Raw genomic sequence first — 19,174 nt, forward strand, 5'->3', positions numbered from 1 at the left:
TATGCCCCTCCTCCAGACCTCAGTTAGAATTTTGTGCCCGGCCGAGCTGGATGCACACTAGGGGCTCTCCTGAGCTCTTAGAAAAGAAAGTATAATTAGGTTTTTTATTTTCAGTGAGATCTGCTGGCAACAGACTCACTGCTACGAGGGACTGAGGGGAGAAGAAGCGAACCTACCTGCTTGCAGCTAGCTTGGGCTTCTTAGGCTACTGGACACCATTAGCTCCAGAGGGATCGAACACAGGCCCAGCCTCGGTCGTCCGGTCCCGGAGCCGCGCCGCCGTCCCCCTTGCAGAGCCAGAAGCAAGAAGAACGTCCAGGAAATCGGCGGCTGAAGACTCCGGTCTTCATTAAGGTAGCGCACAGCACTGCAGCTGTGCGCCATTGCTCCCCATGCACACCACACACTCCGGTCACTGATGGGTGCAGGGCGCTGGGGGGGGGGGGGGGGGCGCCCTGGGCAGCAATAAGAGTACCTTAGCTTGGCAAATAAACACATAATATAGTCAGTAAGACTATATATGTGTAAAATCCCCTGCCACAAATATCCTGAAAAAAGCGGGAGAAGTCCGCCGTGAAGGGGGCGGGGCTATCTCCCTCAGCACACTGGCGCCATTTCCTCTCACAGCTCCGCTGGAAGGACGCTCCCAAGGCTCTCCCCTGCAGTTTCCAGGCTCAATAGGGTAAAAAAGAGAGGGGGGGGGGGGCACTAAATTTAGGCGCAAACTGTGTATTATAGCAGCTATAGGGGGAAAAATCACTGTGTGTAGTGTGTATCCCTGCATTATATAGCGCTCTGGTGTGTGCTGGCATACTCTCTCTCTGTCTCCCCAAAGGACTTTGTGGGGTCCTGTCCTCAGTCAGAGCATTCCCTGTGTGTGTGCAGTGTGTCGGTACGGCTGTGTCGACATGTTTGATGAGGAGGCTTATGTGGAGGCGGAGCAGGTGCCGATAAATGTGATGTCACCCCCTGCGGGGTCGACACCTGAATGGATGGACATGTGGAAGGAATTACGCGACAGTGTCAACTCCTTACATAAAAGGTTTGACGACATAACAGATGTGGGACAGCCGGCTTCTCTGCCCGTGCCTGCCCAGGCGTCTCAAAAGCCATCAGGGGCTCTAAAACGCCCACTACCTCAGATGGCAGACACAGATGTCGACACGGATACTGACTCCAGTGTCGACGACGATGAGACTAGTGTACATTCCAATAGAGCCACTCGTTATATGATTACGGCAATGAAAAATGTGTTGCACATTTCTGATATTACCCCAGGTACCACAAAAAAGGGTGTTATGTTTGGGGAGAAAAAGCTACCAGTGGTTTTTCCCCCATCTGATGAATTAAATGAAATGTGTGAAGAAGCGTGGGCTTCCCCCGATAAGAACATCCCCTAGGGTGGATAAAGCGCTCACACGTCTGTCAAAAAAGGTGGCACTACCGTCTCCGGACACGGCTGCCCTAAAGGAGCCTGCGGATAGAAAGCAGGAGGCTATCCTGAAGTCTGTATATACACACTCAGGTATTATACTGAGACCAGCTATTGCTTCAGCATGGATGTGCAGTGCTGCAGCTGCGTGGTCAGATTCCCTGTCGGAAAACATTGATACCCTAGACAGGGACACTATATTGCTAACCGTAGAGCATATTAAAGACGCTGTCTTATACATGAGAGATGCACAGAGGGATATCTGCCGGCTAGCATCTAAAATAACGCAATGTCCATTTCTGCCAGGAGAGGATTGTGGACTCGGCAGTGGACAGGAGATGCAGATTCTAAAAGGCACATGGAAGTTTTGTCTTACAAGGGTGAGGAGTTGTTTGGGGATGGTCTCTCGGACCTCGTTTCCACAGCGACAGCTGGGAAGTCAGCATTTTTACCCCATGTTCCCTCACAGCCAAAGAAAGCACCGTATTATCAGGTACAGTCCTTTCGGCCCCAGAAAGGCAAGCGGGTTAGAGGCGCGTCCTTTCTGCCCAGAGGCAGAGGTAGAGGGAAAAAGCTGCAACATACAGCCAGTTCCCAGGAACAAAAGTCCTCCCCCGCTTCCTCTAAGTCCACCGCATGACGCTGGGGCTCCACAGGCGGAGCCAGGTACGGTGGGGGCCCGTCTCAAGAACTTCAGCGACCAGTGGGCTCGCTCACGGGTGGATCCCTGGATTCTACAAGTAGTATCTCAGGGGTACAAGCTGGAATTCGAGACCTCTCCCCCTCGCCGTTTCCTTAAATCTGCCTTACCGACAGCTCCCCCGGACAGGGAGGCAGTGCTGGAGGCGATTCACTAGCTGTATTCTCAGCAGGTGATAATCAAGGTACCCCTCCTTCAGCAAGGACGGGGTTACTATTCCACAATGTTTGTGGTACCGAAACCGGACGGTTCGGTGAGACCCATTTTAAATTTAAAATCCTTGAACACTGATATGAGAAGGTTCAAGTTCAAGATGGAATCGCTCAGGGCGGTGATTGCAAGCCTGGACGAAGGGGATTACATGGTATCACTGGACATCAAGGATGCTTACCTGCATGTCCCCATTTACCCTCCTCACCAGGAGTACCTCAGATTTGTGGTACAGGACTGTCATTACCAATTCCAGACGTTGCCGTTTGGTCTGTCCACGGCACCGAGGGTATTTACCAAGGTAATGGCCGAAATGATGATACTCCTTCGAAAAAAGGGAGTTATAATTATCCCGTACTTGGACGATCTCCTTATAAAGGCGAGGTCCAGGGAACAGTTGTTGATCGGAGTAGCACTAGCTCGGGAAGTGCTACAACAGCACGGCTGGATCCTGAATATTCCAAAGTCGCAGCTGGTTCCTACAACGCGTCTGCTGTTCCTGGGGATGGTTCTGGACACAGAACAGAAAAAGGTGTTTCTCCCGGAGGAGAAGGCCAAGGAGTTGTCATCTCTAGTCAGAGACCTCCTAAAACCAAAATAGGTGTCGGTGCACCACTGCACGCGAGTCCTGGGAAAGATGGTGGCTTCTTACGAAGCAATTCCATTCGGAAGGTTCCATGCAAGGATCTTTCAGTGGGATCTGTTGGACAAGTGGTCCGGATCGCATCTTCAGATGCATCGGCTGATAACCCTGTCTCCAAGGGCCAGGGTGTCGCTGCTGTGGTGGCTGCAGAGTGCTCATCTTCTAGAGGGCCGCAGATTCGGCATACAGGACTGGATCCTGGTGACCACGGATGCCAGCCTTCGAGGTTGGGGGGCAGTCACACAGGGAAGAAACTTCCAGGGACAATGGTCGAGTCAGGAGACTTCCCTACACATAAATATTCTGGAACTGAGGGCCATTTACAATGCCCTAAGTCAGGCAAGACCCCTGCTTCAACACCAGCCGGTGCTGATCCAGTCAGACAACATCACGGCGGTCGCCCATGTAAACCGACAGGGCGGCACAAGAAGCAGGATGGCAATGGCAGAAGCCACAAGGATTCTCCGATGGGCGGAAAATCATGTGTTAGCACTGTCAGCAGTGTTCATTCCCGGAGTGGACAACTGGGAAGCAGACTTTCTCAGCAGACACGACCTCCACCCGGGAGAGTGGGGACTTCATCCAGAAGTCTTCCAAATGGTTGTACACCGGTGGGAAAGGCCACAGGTGGACATGATGGCGTCCCGCCTCAACAAAAAGTTAAAAAGATATTGCGCCAGGTCAAGGGACTCTCAGGCGATAGCTGTGGACGCTCTAGTGACACCGTGGGTGTACCAGTCGGTTTATGTGTTCCCTCCTCTGCCTCTCATACCCAAGGTACTGAGAATAAGAAGAAGAAGAGGAGTGAGAACTATACTTGTGGTTCCGGATTGGCCAAGAAGAGCTTGGTACCCAGAACTTCAAGAAATGATCTCAGAGGACCCATGGCCTCTGCCGCTCAGACAGGACCTGCCTCAGCAGGGGCCTTGTCTGTTTCAAGACTTACCGCTGCTGCGTTTGACGGCATGGCGGTTGAACACCGGATCCTAAAAGAAAAGGGCATTCCGGAGGAAGTCATCCCTACGCTGATTAAAGCTAGGAAGGAGGTGACCGCAAACCATTATCACCGCATATGGTGAAAATATGTTGCGTGGTGTGAGGCCAGAAGGGCCCCAACGGAGGAATTTCAGCTGGGTCGATTTCTGCACTTCCTACAGTCAGGGGTGACTATGGGCCTCAAATTAGTTTCCATTAAGGTCCAGATTTCGGCTCTGTCGATTTTCTTCCAAAAAGAACTGGCTTCACTGCCTGAAGTTCAGACTTTTGTAAAAGGAGTGCTGCATATTCAGCCCCCTTTTGTGCCTCCAGTTTCACCTTGGGATCTCAACGTGGTGTTGGATTTCCTTAAGTCACATTGGTTTGAGCCACTTAAAACCGTGGAACTAAAATATCTCACGTGGAAAGTGGTCATGCTGTTGGCCTTGGCTTCGGCCAGGCGTGTGTCAGAATTGGCGGCTTTGTCATGTAAAAGCCCTTATCTGATTTTCCATATGGATAGGGCGGAATTGAGGACTCGTCCCCAATTTCTTCCTAAGGTGGTATCAGCTTTTCATTTGAACCAACCTATTGTGGTGCCTGCGGCTACTAAGGACTTGGAGGATTCCAAGTTGCTGGACGTAGTCAGGGCCCTGAAAGTCTATGTTTCCAGGACGGCTGGAGTCAGGAAAACTGACTCGCTATTTATCCTGTATGCGCCCAACAAGCTGGGTGCTCCTGCTTCAAAGCAGTCTATTGCTCGCTGGATCTGTAGTACGATTCAACTTGCGCATTCTGCGGCTGGACTGCCGCATCCTAAATCTGTAAAAGCCCATTCCACAAGGAAAGTGGGCTCTTCTTGGGCGGCTGCCCGAGGGGTTTCGGCTTTACAACTTTGCCGAGCGGCTACTTGGTCAGGTTCAAACACGTTTGCTAAATTCTACAAGTTTGATACCTTGGCTAAGGAGGACCTTGAGTTTGCTCATTCGGTGCTGCAGAGTCATCCGCACTCTCCCGCCCGTTTGGGAGCTTTGGTATAATCCCCATGGTCCTTACGGAGTTCCCAGCATCCACTAGGACGTCAGAGAAAATAAGAATTTACTCACCGGTAATTCTATTTCTCGTAGTCCGTAGTGGATGCTGGGCGCCCATCCCAAGTGCGGATTGTCTGCAATACTTGTATATAGTTATTGCCTAACTAAAGGGTTATTGTTATGAGCCATCTTTTCGTGAGGCTCAGTTGTTATTCATACTGTTAACTGGGTATAGTATCACGAGTTGTACGGTGTGATTGGTGTGGCTGGTATGAGTCTTACCCGGGATTCAAAATCCTTTCCTTATTGTGTCAGCTCTTCCTGGCACAGTTTCCTAACTGAGGTCTGGAGGAGGGGCATAGAGGGAGGAGCCAGTGCACACCAGGTAGTCCTAAATCTTTCTTAGTTGTGCCCAGTCTCCTGCGGAGCCGCTATTCCCCATGGTCCTTACGGAGTTCCCAGCATCCACTACGGACTACGAGAAATAGAATTACCGGTGAGTAAATTCTTATTTTTCTAGTACTTTGATGAAAGGGATTGCTTCATGGAAAGTATCAGTGTCTTATTGTAATGCATGCTCAAAGTGATTGGGTTTTAATAGCACCTTTTTATCACGGCAGAATCTTTTGTGTTTGTAATATGTATTACATATTGTGTTGTCGGGAACCCCTGCTAGCTTCCTCTCTTATGCAGTAAGCAAGGATGCAGACACTCCATAGGACTACCTGTTGAGGTGGATCTATGCCAGACATGTCATTCACACTCTGACAGCAAACACCATGCACTGTTCACACGGTACCTCCTCCTTCATCAAAGTAGGCTATCAACCAGATGCCAGCAACTCTCCCTGCTAACCTCACTGCATGTAATGTGAGCCTTGGCTGAGGCTGGAGGAGGATTGATGTAAAGAGCAGGTAGCTACTGTGTGGCCAGATTGCGGAAATACATAATGGAAGTGGATATAAGCAGGTTATCCTGGAAGAGGGGTTTGGAAATGCAGTAAATGATACACATTACAAAACCTCAAGTCATCGTTTTGGAACAAGTGCAGTATAGTAAAGTCATTTGGGTCAAACATTACTATAGCAGATTTCAGTTTTGTATGACCACCCACTTAACCTCCCTAAGCTAATTTCCTCAGTTACCTCTACACAGTTCAAACAAAATGTACATGTGTTCTCTCATGCTCAAACAATTCTCTGATTCCAGGCTACATTTTTTTAAACAATAGTTTTGTATTTTATGAATAAAGAGAACAGTGGTATAGAAGTATACAGGAAAATCAACATATACAGTATAAAATATAAGCTGAGAGAACATCGAAATATAATCCTCAAGGTAAGGAATATATTCAGTACAATCATAAATAAGGAAAGAAAAAAAAGTAGGAATGAAGCAAGTTAGGACAATCTAATAGTATATAACAAATTAAAGGATAATGAGTGGAAGTACAGTAAAACAATATAAACATAGGGAAGAGGGGATATGGAAACAAAGGAATCAGCAAAGTCCAGGGAGAGGGTAGAACGGAAAAGATACCAGGGGGATCATATTTTATGAAAAGTTGACACAGTATTGGCTTGTAGACTCGTAATATATTCCATTGAGGCAATGAAATGGACACAATCAAACAGAGCGGTCAGTGAAGGTGCAGAAGCACATTTCAAGTGTTTAGCTATCAAAGATTTGGCTGCGTTACGCACATGTAGTATGAGCTTATCTTGATGTGTGCTAATCATAGGAACTGGGGCACATAGTAGTGCCGTTGGAACATTGCCTGTAACCGGTGTGTAAAGAATCTGTGAAAGGAGTGACCATATTTGATTCCAGAAGTTCTGAATAGTCGGACACGACCTCCACACATGGATAAACATACCCACTACTCCACAGTTTTCCAACATAAATTTGAGGTTGATGGGAAGATGAAGCGGAGCTTAGATGGAACCAAGTACCATCTACTGTATATTTTATAACATGTCTCTCTGACGGCTACACTGATTGAGGCTTTAGCTATTCTCAATCTAATGTTGTACCACTCCTAATCTTCTAAAGGAGATGGGAGATCTGACTCCCAGGCTACTTCATGTAATTCTTGGTCAGGGGAAATAGGAGCCAGGAGGGAACGGTATATAATAGAGATTGTAAACGTCGGTTTACTTACAGGACTAAAAAGCTTATACTTTAAACACACTTGATACACTATAATATTGAGCCACTGCGGCCGCTGTAATTAACATTTCACCCTTATATTGTTCACAAACCTTACGTACACAAGATCGTTCAGTGTCCGCACTCTGCATACGTACGCCGAAAGGGCATAGTGACTACCCAGTTTGCGTACACAGGCCTATACGCTGTTAGCACAATGCAGCAGCCCGAGTGGCTGTAAATACACTTTAAACCTTAGCAAGGAAATGGGACACGAAACCAATTGTAATTCAAAACTAGGTTGGGGTCTAACCCACCAACGGTTCTTTACTTGCAGGGGGTTACAATATAAACAATACAATACAATAGAAGAATGGCTACAATCAGTGGTACATACGTGTTTGGTTTCGCCTGCGCTTCCCAGTCTGGTCCTCAGTCATCAAGGTAGATGACCTTCAGAGTCTGTGTACTGGCCGGGCATGCAGCTGGCTCTTTTATACAATATTCCAAAACCTAACACAATGGATACTGTAATCTCTTTGTCCATTGGACACAGGGATGGTCATTTACAGTACAGGAGAGGTCATAGGTTGGTTTGAATAGGTGGGCGATGTCTGTTCCAGGTGCCCTTGCAGGTGGTCTCCTCTGGGTTCCCGCCGCATACCAAATGTACAGTAAACACAGTTAATATTTATATTCTGCTCCTGCGCATAACTATTCGCAGGAGCGTGCGATCTTCTGCAAACCAACACCGGAATATTGCCCTTAAAATACCCTACAGCTGGACACCAAACACCACCTTATAACCTTGTTCTGTCCCCTCCTATCCTGTAAAGGTGAATCCCTTTGTTCTGATACCATTTAAACTGTTGTAACCTGCTGGTTTGATGCAGGGATACTATGTGTACATTGTGCACTATTTGGATTAAATATGTAATGTGTTTTTATGGCTTTTCCATGCGACTACAAACACTACCGTAAATACTCATACCACGCGCTAATAAGCAGGACCGCGGGAGCGACCATGCGCAAATTGTGAATATGTGCACGCACGGCAGAATAAGTACGCGCACGGAGGCCATCTGTGTGTAGTTTGTACTTGATGTGTGTACTGCAATATTTTTCGACTTTGACAAGATGTTTCCTTTGCGGTCTCGGATTCCAGGCTAAATTGAATGCCAAAATTGCTGTATGACTGGCTCATACTTTCTACATGTAGAATTACCCCTTGTGTCCATTTCCTATTTCCTTATAGACAGTAATTTTGCCGTCATAGCTCTGTCTGGTATTGGCCATTCATGTTTTATTAATGTGCTTCCAATTGGTAATGCGCAATGGTATATGCTAGCACTATATAAATAGATGTTGATAACAATAAATAATAATCTATAGACTCAGTAAGAAAAGCCTATTGGCTACTGAACGGTAACTACACATAGTTGATGCTTTCTGGACCTTTACAGTTCATAGTTTTCTCTAAATTTTGATCAAAGGTACCAGTGACCTCACTAAGGCTAGATTTATCAAAGGTTGGTGAGAGATAAAGTATCAACCAAACACCTCCTGTAATTTTACAGCCTGTGTTTGAGAATTGACAGGAGCTGATTGGTTGGTACCTCTCTCTCCAAGCTTTGATAAATCTCCACCTGTGAAATTATAGCTTTTTGTTGTCTGAACCAGTAATTGTGATGTTAAATCCCCAACCTCCATAATGTTACTGCTTTATGATGGGTGGGTATCCTGCATCCTCTGGGACAGAGTTTTAGCAAACAATATGGATGACAGGTGGATTTTAAATGCAAATATATATATTTTCGTTTGAATATCAAAATGCATGTCATATTTATTTGTGTTTGTCTACAGGTTCCCAAATGAAATCCAATCAGGCCTTTTAGAAGTTATATCCCCATCTCCCAATTTTTATCCCGATTTTTCCCGGCTTCGAGAATCTTTTGGTGATCCCAGAGAGCGTGTCAGGTAATTTGGAAATGATATTTTAGTATTTTTATTTCTCCTAGTTCAGTGTTTTCTGAGCCCCTGATGTAGCCAGGAAAGTGGAATGATCAACAATAATTCTGTTTCCTCCCGTCTTGTAATACAAAGCATATTAAATAACCTTGACATCTAGATTTGACTTCTGCTTTTCCGAGCAGAAGTGAAGCACCTTTTGTGTCACAGGGAGATTAGAAATCACTTTCTTCTATCTTCCAGTGTTAATCTTACCTTCAAAGAACGTGATGTTCCTGGGCTGGTCTCTAATGGGGATATATATATATATATATATATATATATATACACTACACTGATCTGTGGGCGCTAAGAATGATGTTTAAGGTAATTGGACACCAAACCTATTACAATTTGTGTTATAAAGTATATAAATTGAATAAATATTTTTTTTTCCATACATTCAAGATTTAGTCACCAAATTTTTTTTTCATTCTATTTATATACTTTATAACACAAACTGTAATCGGTTTGGTCCAATTACCTTGAACATCATTCTTAGCACCCTCAGATAAGTGTAGTATTTATTTTCTGTGAGTCTCCGCTAACAGGAGACTTTTCTGGAGGTGCTACTGTCAGGAACCTGTTGTGTGTGTGTGTGTGTGTGTGTGTGTGTGTGTTCATATATATATATATATATATATATATATACACACACACACACACACACACACACACACACACACACACACACACACACAAAGGGATTCCCAAGGGAGCTAGATAAACTGAGCGGGTCAACGAAGTCCTATCTTCAAGTTATGACCCACAGTTTATAATAATCATTTATTCATAAATGTGGCAATAAACCACAAAATGTACAATTTTTGTAAAAGATTTACATCAATATGAAAAGCTTAATACTTTAAAACATAAATAATGTGTTATATGTGGTATTTCTTAATCCAATGACCACTCAAAAGCTGTTTTGATGATCTCACAACCGTGAGTAACCCCTCACAACCGTGAGTAATCTCACGGTTGTGAGATCATCAAAACAGCTTTTGAGTGGTCATTGGATTAAGAAGTACCACATATAACACATCATTTATGTTTTAAAGTATTAAGCTTTTAATATTGATGTAAATCTTTTACAAAAATTGTACATTTTGTGGTTTATTGCAAGATTTATGAATAAATGATTATTATAAACTGTGGGTCACAACTTGAAGATAGGATTTAGTTAACCCACTCAGTTTATCTAGCTCCCTTTGGAATCCATTTTTGTGTGTACATCTATCTGTACTCCATCTAACAGAGAGTACCTCCCAGGGTGTAGCTTACATATAGCGCAGAATTAGGTCTAAATAAATATATATATATATATATATATATATATATATATATAGAAACAAAAAGTTCAGCACTCACCAAAATGAGCTCACTTATCCTCACAACATCAATGAATAAATGAATAAATGATGGGGGTTTAGTTAGGGAATTGGCCAATGCACGGAAGCCTGCATACCGCTCGCCAAGGTACCCGACCTTCATGCAGGTCCTACACTATCACAAAATCATAAAAATTAAAACCTGGCAACTGTATCACATAATATTACTGCAAATATGCCTACTTGGTGTAAGGTGTCCCTGCTATGAACTGCATGGCTTTTAAAAGGTACACTAGTCACCTGACACTGGCTGATAAATTACTATAGGGCAGCTGACACAGGTTTAAGATAATTGGGGTGCATGAACAAAGTTTGTGGCCACAGTTAATGAGTTAACCAAGGATTAACCCTAAAATATACCAGCAAATAGAAAACCACAGCACTCGCCACCCCAGAAGCGGGGTGCAGTATCCGCACTCGATTTTGTGATAGTGTAGGACCTGCATGAAGGTGGGGCACCTTGGCGAGCAGTATGCAGGCTTCCGTGCATTGGCCAATTCACTAACTAAACCCCCATAATTTATTCATTTATTAATTGATGTTGTGAGGATAAGTGAGCTCATTTTGGTGAGTGCTGAACTTTTTGTTTCTATATTTTTGAGTAGGTGGCCATGGGCTACATGCACCCCACCCTATTAGTGGTGAGTGCAGATACTGCACCCCGCTTCTGGGGTGGCGAGTGCTGTGGTTTTCTATTTGCTGGTGTATGTATATATATATATATATATATATATATATATATATATATATTTATATATATATATATAATGTAAAAAAAAATTCTGTCAACACCACATTGTATGTTGTTTTTCATTATGTGTTCTAATTTCTACGCCTATCCTTTAAATTACTTGTCTATTTGTTTTAAAATAAATGCACCTTTTCTTCTTGGGCAATTCTTTATTGCATGATTTTCCAGGTAATTAATTTGCTATCCTTGACATTCTTTGTCCGTTTCCCAGGTAATTGTGTTTCTATCATTTGGAGCACCGTATACTATTGTTCATTTAAAAATTTTGCCTTTGTTTTCCATCCAATGATCCTGTCATTTCCCTCTACATTAAACGGTTCTGCGGTTCTCCTTTCAGTGATTAACAGAATTCATTGGGTGATCACATCTGTTTCTACGAAATTGTTTTCAAATCATTTCTGTAATTTCCTCCTCCTCCTTTTTTATTATTTTATTTTGCATTTGTATTTGTGGCTTTCACGGTAATGATGGTCAACCATTATGGTGTGTGTGCCCCGTCAGTGCTACCAGAATGCTTACACAAATTAGGAGCACATTGCAGACACTAAAATATAGAAGCTGCAAATGGGAAATCTCCATTAAAGTAATTATCTTTAACAATTTGTCTCACCAAACATCTCGCTGTAAACTGAATGTCGATCTTTGTTTGTTTGCAGGTGGAGGACAAAACAAAATCTGGATTATTGCTTCTTAATGATGTACGCCCAATCAAAGGGCACATACTACGTGCAGGTATGTATACACACAGTTTTTGCAACAGGCTCAGGGGAAATAAAAACCTCTTTTTTATTTTTGTGTGTAATTGTTTTGCAAAGTAAAAATTGACAACACAATGGTTATGTTATGGCTTCCATGTTTCTGGTACAGATGGCATTGGCCTACTGTTCATTATTTAGGCCCCTGTTGCCTAGTTATGAATTGTAGAACCCACTGCATTTCAATGTTTTGGAACTGTCCGGGTTCCCAGGCTGTTTCTTTTCTTGTTTGTCTTATTCAGGGTGTCCCATAATGATGGGACACATTTTAAACGCAAGTATCTAGGACTGGAACAAGCACATTTATTAAGTACTACGGGACCCATTTATTAAATAATATTTCTCTATCGTCCTAGTGGATGCTGGGGTTCCTGAAAGGACCATGGGGAATAGCGGCTCCGCAGGAGACAGGGCACAAAAAGTAAAGCTTTCCGATCAGGTGGTGTGCACTGGCTCCTCCCCCTATGACCCTCCTCCAAGCCTCAGTTAGATTTTTGTGCCCGGCCGAGAAGGGTGCAATCTAGGTGGCTCTCCTAAAGAGCTGCTTAGAGAAAGTTTAGCTTAGGTTTTTTATTTTACAGTGAGTCCTGCTGGCAACAGGATCACTGCAACGAGGGACTTAGGGGAGAAGAAGTGAACTCACCTGCGTGCAGGATGGATTGGCTTCTTGGCTACTGGACATCAGCTCCAGAGGGACGATCACAGGTACAGCCTGGATGGTCACCGGAGCCTCGCCGCCGGCCCCCTTGCAGATGCTGAAACATGAAGAGGTCCAGAATCGGCGGCAGAAGACTCCTCAGTCTTCTAAAGGTAGCGCACAGCACTGCAGCTGTGCGCCATTTTCCTCTCAGCACACTTCACACGGCAGTCACTGAGGGTGCAGGGCGCTGGGAGGGGAGCGCCCTGGGAGGCAAATGAAAACCTATTTGGCTAAAAAATACCTCACATATAGCCTCCGGGGGCTATATGGAGATATTTAACCCCTGCCAGAATACACTAAAGAGCGGGAGACGAGCCCGCCGAAAAAGGGGCGGGGCCTATCTCCTCAGCACACAGCGCCATTTTCCTTACACAGCTCCGCTGGTCAGGACGGCTCCCAGGTCTCTCCCCTGCACTGCACTACAGAAACAGGGTAAAACAAGAGAGGGGGGGCAAAATAGTGGCAAAAATTATATTATAAAAGCAGCTATACAGGGAGCACTTATTATAAGGCTATCCCTGTCATATATAGCGCTTTTGGTGTGTGCTGGCAAACTCTCCCTCTGTCTCCCCAAAGGGCTAGTGGGGTCCTGTCTTCGTTAAGAGCATTCCCTGTGTGTCTGCTGTGTGTCGGTACGTGTGTGTCGACATGTATGAGGACGATATTGGTGTGGAGGCGGAGCAATTGCCAAATATGGGGATGTCACCTCCTAGGGGGTCGACACCAGAATGGATGCCTTTATTTATGGAATTACGGGATAGTGTCAACACGCTAAAGCAGTCGTTTGACGACATGAGACGGCCGGACAATCAGTTAGTGCCTGTCCAGGCGCCTCAAACACCGTCAGGGGCTGTAAAACGCCCTTTGCCTCAGTCGGTCGACACAGACCCAGACACAGGCACTGATTCCAGTGGCGACGGTGACGAATCAACCGTATTTTCCAGTAGGGCCACACGTTATATGATTTTGGCAATGAAGGAGGCGTTACATTTAGCTGATACTACAGGTACCACTAAACAGGGTATTATGTGGGGTGTGAAAAAACTACCTATAGTTTTTCCTGAATCAGAAGAACTAAATGATGTATGTGATGAAGCGTGGGTTGCCCCCGATAAAAAGATGCTAATTTCAAAGAAGTTATTGGCTTTATACCCTTTCCCGCCAGAGGTTAGGGCGCGCTGGGAAACACCTCCTAGGGTGGACAAGGCGCTCACACGCTTATCTAAACAAGTGGCGTTACCCTCTCCTGAGACGGCCGCACTTAAAGATCCAGCAGATAGGAGGATGGAAAATATCCAAAAAAGTATATACACACATACAGGTGTTATACTACGACCAGCTATAGCGACAGCCTGGATGTGCAGTGCTGGAGTAGCTTGGTCAGAGTCCCTGATTGAAAATATTGATACCCTGGATAGGGACAATGTTTTACTGTCTTTAGAGCAAATAAAGGATGCATTTCTTTATATGCGTGATGCACAGAGGGATATCTGCACACTGGCATCACGGGTAAGTGCTATGTCCATTTCGGCCAGAAGAAGTTTATGGACGCGACAGTGGTCAGGCGATGCGGACTCAAAACGGCATATGGAAGTTTTGCCGTATAAAGGGGAGGAGTTATTTGGAGTCGGTCTATCAGATTTGGTGGCCACGGCTACAGCCGGGAAATCCACCTTTTTACCTCAAGCTACTCCCCAACAGAAAAAGACACCGACTTTTCAACCGCAGCCCTTTCGTTCCTTTAAAAACAAGAGAGCAAAGGGATATTCATATCTGCCACGAGGCAGAGGAAGGGGGAAGAGACACCAACAGGCAGCTCCTTCCCAGGAACAGAAGCCCTCCCCCGCTTCTACAAAAGCCTCAGCATGACGCTGGGGCTTCTCAAGCGGACTCGGGGGCGGTGGGGGGTCGTCTCAAGAATTTCAGCGCGCAGTGGGCTCACTCGCAGGTAGATCCCTGGATCCTGCAGATAATATCTCAGGGGTACAGGTTGGAACTAGAGACAGATCCGCCTCGCCGTTTCCTGAAGTCTGCTTTACCAACGTCCCCCTCCGAAAGGGAGACGGTTTTGGAAGCCATTCACAAGCTGTACTCTCAGCAGGTGATAGTCAAGGTACCTCTTCTACAACAGGGAAAGGGGTATTATTCCACTCTATTTGTGGTACCGAAGCCGGACGGCTCGGTAAGACCTATTCTAAATCTGAAGTCCTTGAACCTGTACATAAAGAAGTTCAAGTTCAAAATGGAGTCACTCAGAGCAGTGATAGCGAACCTGGAAGAAGGGGACTTTATGGTGTCCTTGGACATCAAGGATGCGTACCTCCACGTTCCAATTTACCCCTCACACCAGGGGTACCTCAGGTTCGTTGTACAAAACTGTCACTATCAGTTTCAGACGCTGCCGTTCGGATTGTCCACGGCACCTCGGGTCTTTACAAAGGTAATGGCCGAGATGATGATTCTTCTTCGAAGAAAAGGCGTATTAATTATCCCATACTTGGACGATCTCCTAATAAGGGCAAGGTCCAGAGAACAGCTAGAGATGGGATTAGCACTGTCTCAAGAAGTGCTAAAACAGCACGGCTGGATTCTGAATATTCCAAAATCCCAGTTAATGCCGACAACTCGTCTGCTGTTCCTAGGGATGATTCTGGACACGGTTCAGAAAAAGGTTTTTCTCCCGGAGGAAAAAGCCAAGGAGTTATCCGAGCTTGTCAGGAACCTCCTAAAACCAGGAAAGGTGTCTGTACATCAATGCACAAGAGTCCTGGGAAAAATGGTGGCTTCTTACGAAGCAATTCCATTCGGCAGATTCCATGCACGAATTTTCCAGAGGGATCTGTTGGACAAATGGTCAGGGTCGCATCTTCAGATGCACCAGCGGATAACCCTGTCTCCAAGGACAAGGGTATCTCTTCTGTGGTGGTTGCAGAGTGCTCATCTATTGGAGGGCCGCAGATTCGGCATACAGGATTGGATCCTGGTGACCACGGACGCCAGCCTGAGAGGCTGGGGAGCAGTCACACAAGGAAGAAACTTCCAGGGAGTGTGGACGAGCCTGGAAACGTCTCTTCACATAAACATTCTGGAACTAAGAGCAATCTACAATGCTCTAAGCCAGGCAGAACCTCTGCTTCAAGGAAAACCGGTGTTGATCCAGTCGGACAACATCACGGCAGTCGCCCATGTAAACAGACAGGGCGGCACAAGAAGCAGGAGTGCAATGGCAGAAGCTGCAAGGATTCTTCGCTGGGCAGAGAATCATGTGATAGCACTGTCAGCAGTGTTCATCCCGGGAGTGGACAACTGGGAAGCAGACTTCCTCAGCAGACACGACCTTCACCCGGGAGAGTGGGGACTTCATCCGGAAGTCTTCCACATGCTGGTAACCCGTTGGGAAAGACCAATGGTGGACATGATGGCGTCTCGCCTCAACAAAAAACTGGACAGGTATTGCGCCAGGTCAAGAGATCCGCAGGCAATAGCTGTGGACGCGCTGGTAACGCCTTGGGTGTACCAGTCGGTGTATGTGTTTCCTCCTCTGCCTCTCATACCAAAAGTATTGAGAATTATACGGCAAAGAGGCGTAAGAACGATACTAGTGGTTCCGGATTGGCCAAGAAGGACTTGGTACCCGGAACTTCAAGAGATGATCACGGAAGATCCGTGGCCTCTACCTCTAAGGAGGGACTTGCTTCAGCAGGGTCCCTGTCTGTTTCAAGACTTACCGCGGCTGCGTTTGACGGCATGGCGGTTGAACGCCGGATCCTAAAGGAAAAAGGCATGCCGGAAGAAGTCATTCCTACTTTGATTAAAGCAAGGAAGGAAGTAACCGTGCAACACTATCACCGCATTTGGCGAAGATATGTTGCGTGGTGCGAGGATCGGAGTGCTCCGACGGAGGAATTTCAACTGGGTCGATTCCTACATTTCCTGCAATCAGGATTGTCTATGGGTCTCAAATTGGGATCTATTAAGGTTCAAATTTCGGCCCTGTCGATTTTCTTTCAAAAAGAATTGGCTTCAGTTCCTGAAGTCCAGACTTTTGTTAAGGGAGTGCTGCATATACAGCCTCCTGTGGTGCCTCCAGTGGCACCGTGGGATCTCAATGTGGTTTTGGAATTTCTAAAATCTCATTGGTTTGAACCACTAAAAAAGGTGGATTTAAAATATCTCACATGGAAAGTGACCATGTTACTAGCCCTGGCTTCGGCCAGGAGAGTGTCAGAACTGGCAGCTTTATCTTACAAAAGCCCATATCTGATTTTCCATTCGGACAGGGCAGAACTGCGGACTCGTCCGCATTTTCTCCCTAAGGTGGTGTCAGCATTTCATCTGAACCAGCCTATTGTAGTGCCTGCGGCTACAAGTGACTTGGAGGACTCCAAGTTACTGGACGTTGTCAGAGCATTAAAAATATATATTGCAAGGACAGCTGGAGTCAGAAAATCTGACTCGTTGTTTATATTGTATGCACCCAACAAGATTGGTGCTCCTGCGTCTAAGCAGACGATTGCTCGTTGGATCTGTAGCACAATCCAACTTGCACATTCTGTGGCAGGCCTGCCACAGCCTAAATCTGTAAAGGCCCACTCCACAAGGAAGGTGGGCTCATCTTGGGCGGCTGCCCGAGGGGTCTCGGCATTACAACTTTGCCGAGCAGCTACGTGGTCAGGGGAGAACACGTTTGTAAAATTTTACAAATTTGATACTCTGGCTAAGGAGGACCTGGAGTTCTCTCATTCGGTGCTGCAGAGTCATCCGCACTCTCCCGCCCGTTTGGGAGCTTTGGTATAATCCCCATGGTCCTTTCAGGAACCCCAGCATCCACTAGGACGATAGAGAAAATAAGAATTTACTTACCGATAATTCTATTTCTCGGAGTCCGTAGTGGATGCTGGGCGCCCATCCCAAGTGCGGATTATCTGCAATAATTGTACATAGTTATTGTTAACTAATTCGGGTTATTGTTTAGGAAGCCATCTTTCAGAGGCTCCTCTGTTATCATACTGTTAACTGGGTTTGATCACAAGTTGTACGGTGTGATTGGTGTGGCTGGTATGAGTCTTACCCGGGATTCAAAATTCCTCCCTTATTGTGTACGCTCGTCCGGGCACAGTACCTAACTGAGGCTTGGAGGAGGGTCATAGGGGGAGGAGCCAGTGCACACCACCTGATCGGAAAGCTTTACTTTTTGTGCCCTGTCTCCTGCGGAGCCGCTATTCCCCATGGTCCTTTCAGGAACCCCAGCATCCACTACGGACTCCGAGAAATAGAATTATCGGTAAGTAAATTCTTATTTTACAGCTATGTCCCTGAAAACACTCCTTTTCAGGGGCTAGCCACAAATATTATGCATCCCTGAAATGTAAGAAGGAGGAATCGCAGCAGGTATCTCCCGATACCTGCTGCGATCCCGCCATTGCCGTGTGCAGCTGCATCCACCATAGGTTTCTATGGGGTGCAATACTGCCAGATGCATCAATATTGGGAATACAAGACATTCACGATATTGGCCCTCGTTGCTACCGCAACGCTGTAGCCCTTAGTAGCCTATGGGCTACACTTTGCAGGATGCAGTTCTGGCAGGGTTTCCCAGGAACCCTCTGCCGGAAATGGCCACTGTGCATGGCGGTCATGATGACCGTACATGCCCAGCGGCCCAGACACGATGCTTGGCACATCACAGGGACTGCTTCTTTTGGAGCCCCTGTCCCTTTTTGTGCCTTGTAATAAATGCCCCACCTCCCGATGTGCCTGCATTATGCAATGCTATCTGGATGCGATATTGGCACCCAGGATTGCATCGCAAATGTGATCATTGGTAAATGGTCCCCAAGTGTAATACATAACCAAGATAACAGGAGTTCATAGCACTGTTCAAGGTTTAAATATCACATTACTTAGATGGTCACCACCAAGCTTGGTTAGACAGCCGCCAAGGATTAAAAGTAAAGGAGAGAGAAAGTGACACAATTGCACCGCACACGTGTGTGCGTCTGTGTCCACAACTAGACTAGTCAGCCAGTGGATGATAGCTTCTCTGCCCGGTCGAAGCATTGCACAGTCAGTCTCATGTGGCGTTTCGCAGGTATGCACACTCCTGTTTTTCGACCTATTCAATTCCAAATGAGTTTCACGTGAATATTCTTGCAGTTAAATTTGGGAAATCAGCCTGTAGCCCCCAAAATGCTAAACTAACATATGATAACAGGAGAGAAGTGTGTTCGAGATCACATTAAAGAGTTTTTGGGGACTTAGGGGTACATTTACTATGCAGTGATAAGAGCAGAGAAGTGAGCCAGTGGAGAAGTTGCCCATGGCAACCAATCAGCACTGAAGTAACATCTATAATTTGCATACTATAAAATGGTACAGAGCTGCTGATTGGTTGATGGGGAAATTTCTCCACTGGCTCACTTTTCCGT

The 19,174-nt window shown here is 45.8% G+C and overlaps 1 protein-coding gene across 1 annotated transcript in view; it reads left to right on the forward strand.

Annotated features, from left to right (window-relative positions):
* MGAT4B (alpha-1,3-mannosyl-glycoprotein 4-beta-N-acetylglucosaminyltransferase B) overlaps positions 1-19,174 on the forward strand; it is a 530,095-nt gene that overhangs the window by 315,816 nt on the left and 195,105 nt on the right. Inside the window, exons 6-7 of the mRNA XM_063928535.1 lie at positions 9,006-9,119; positions 11,948-12,023. Of these exons, the coding sequence (XP_063784605.1) occupies positions 9,006-9,119; positions 11,948-12,023 (190 nt within the window). The remainder of the gene's footprint in view (positions 1-9,005; positions 9,120-11,947; positions 12,024-19,174) is intronic.

Source organism: Pseudophryne corroboree, chromosome 6 (assembly GCF_028390025.1).
Source record: "Pseudophryne corroboree isolate aPseCor3 chromosome 6, aPseCor3.hap2, whole genome shotgun sequence".
NCBI lineage: Eukaryota > Metazoa > Chordata > Amphibia > Anura > Myobatrachidae > Pseudophryne > Pseudophryne corroboree.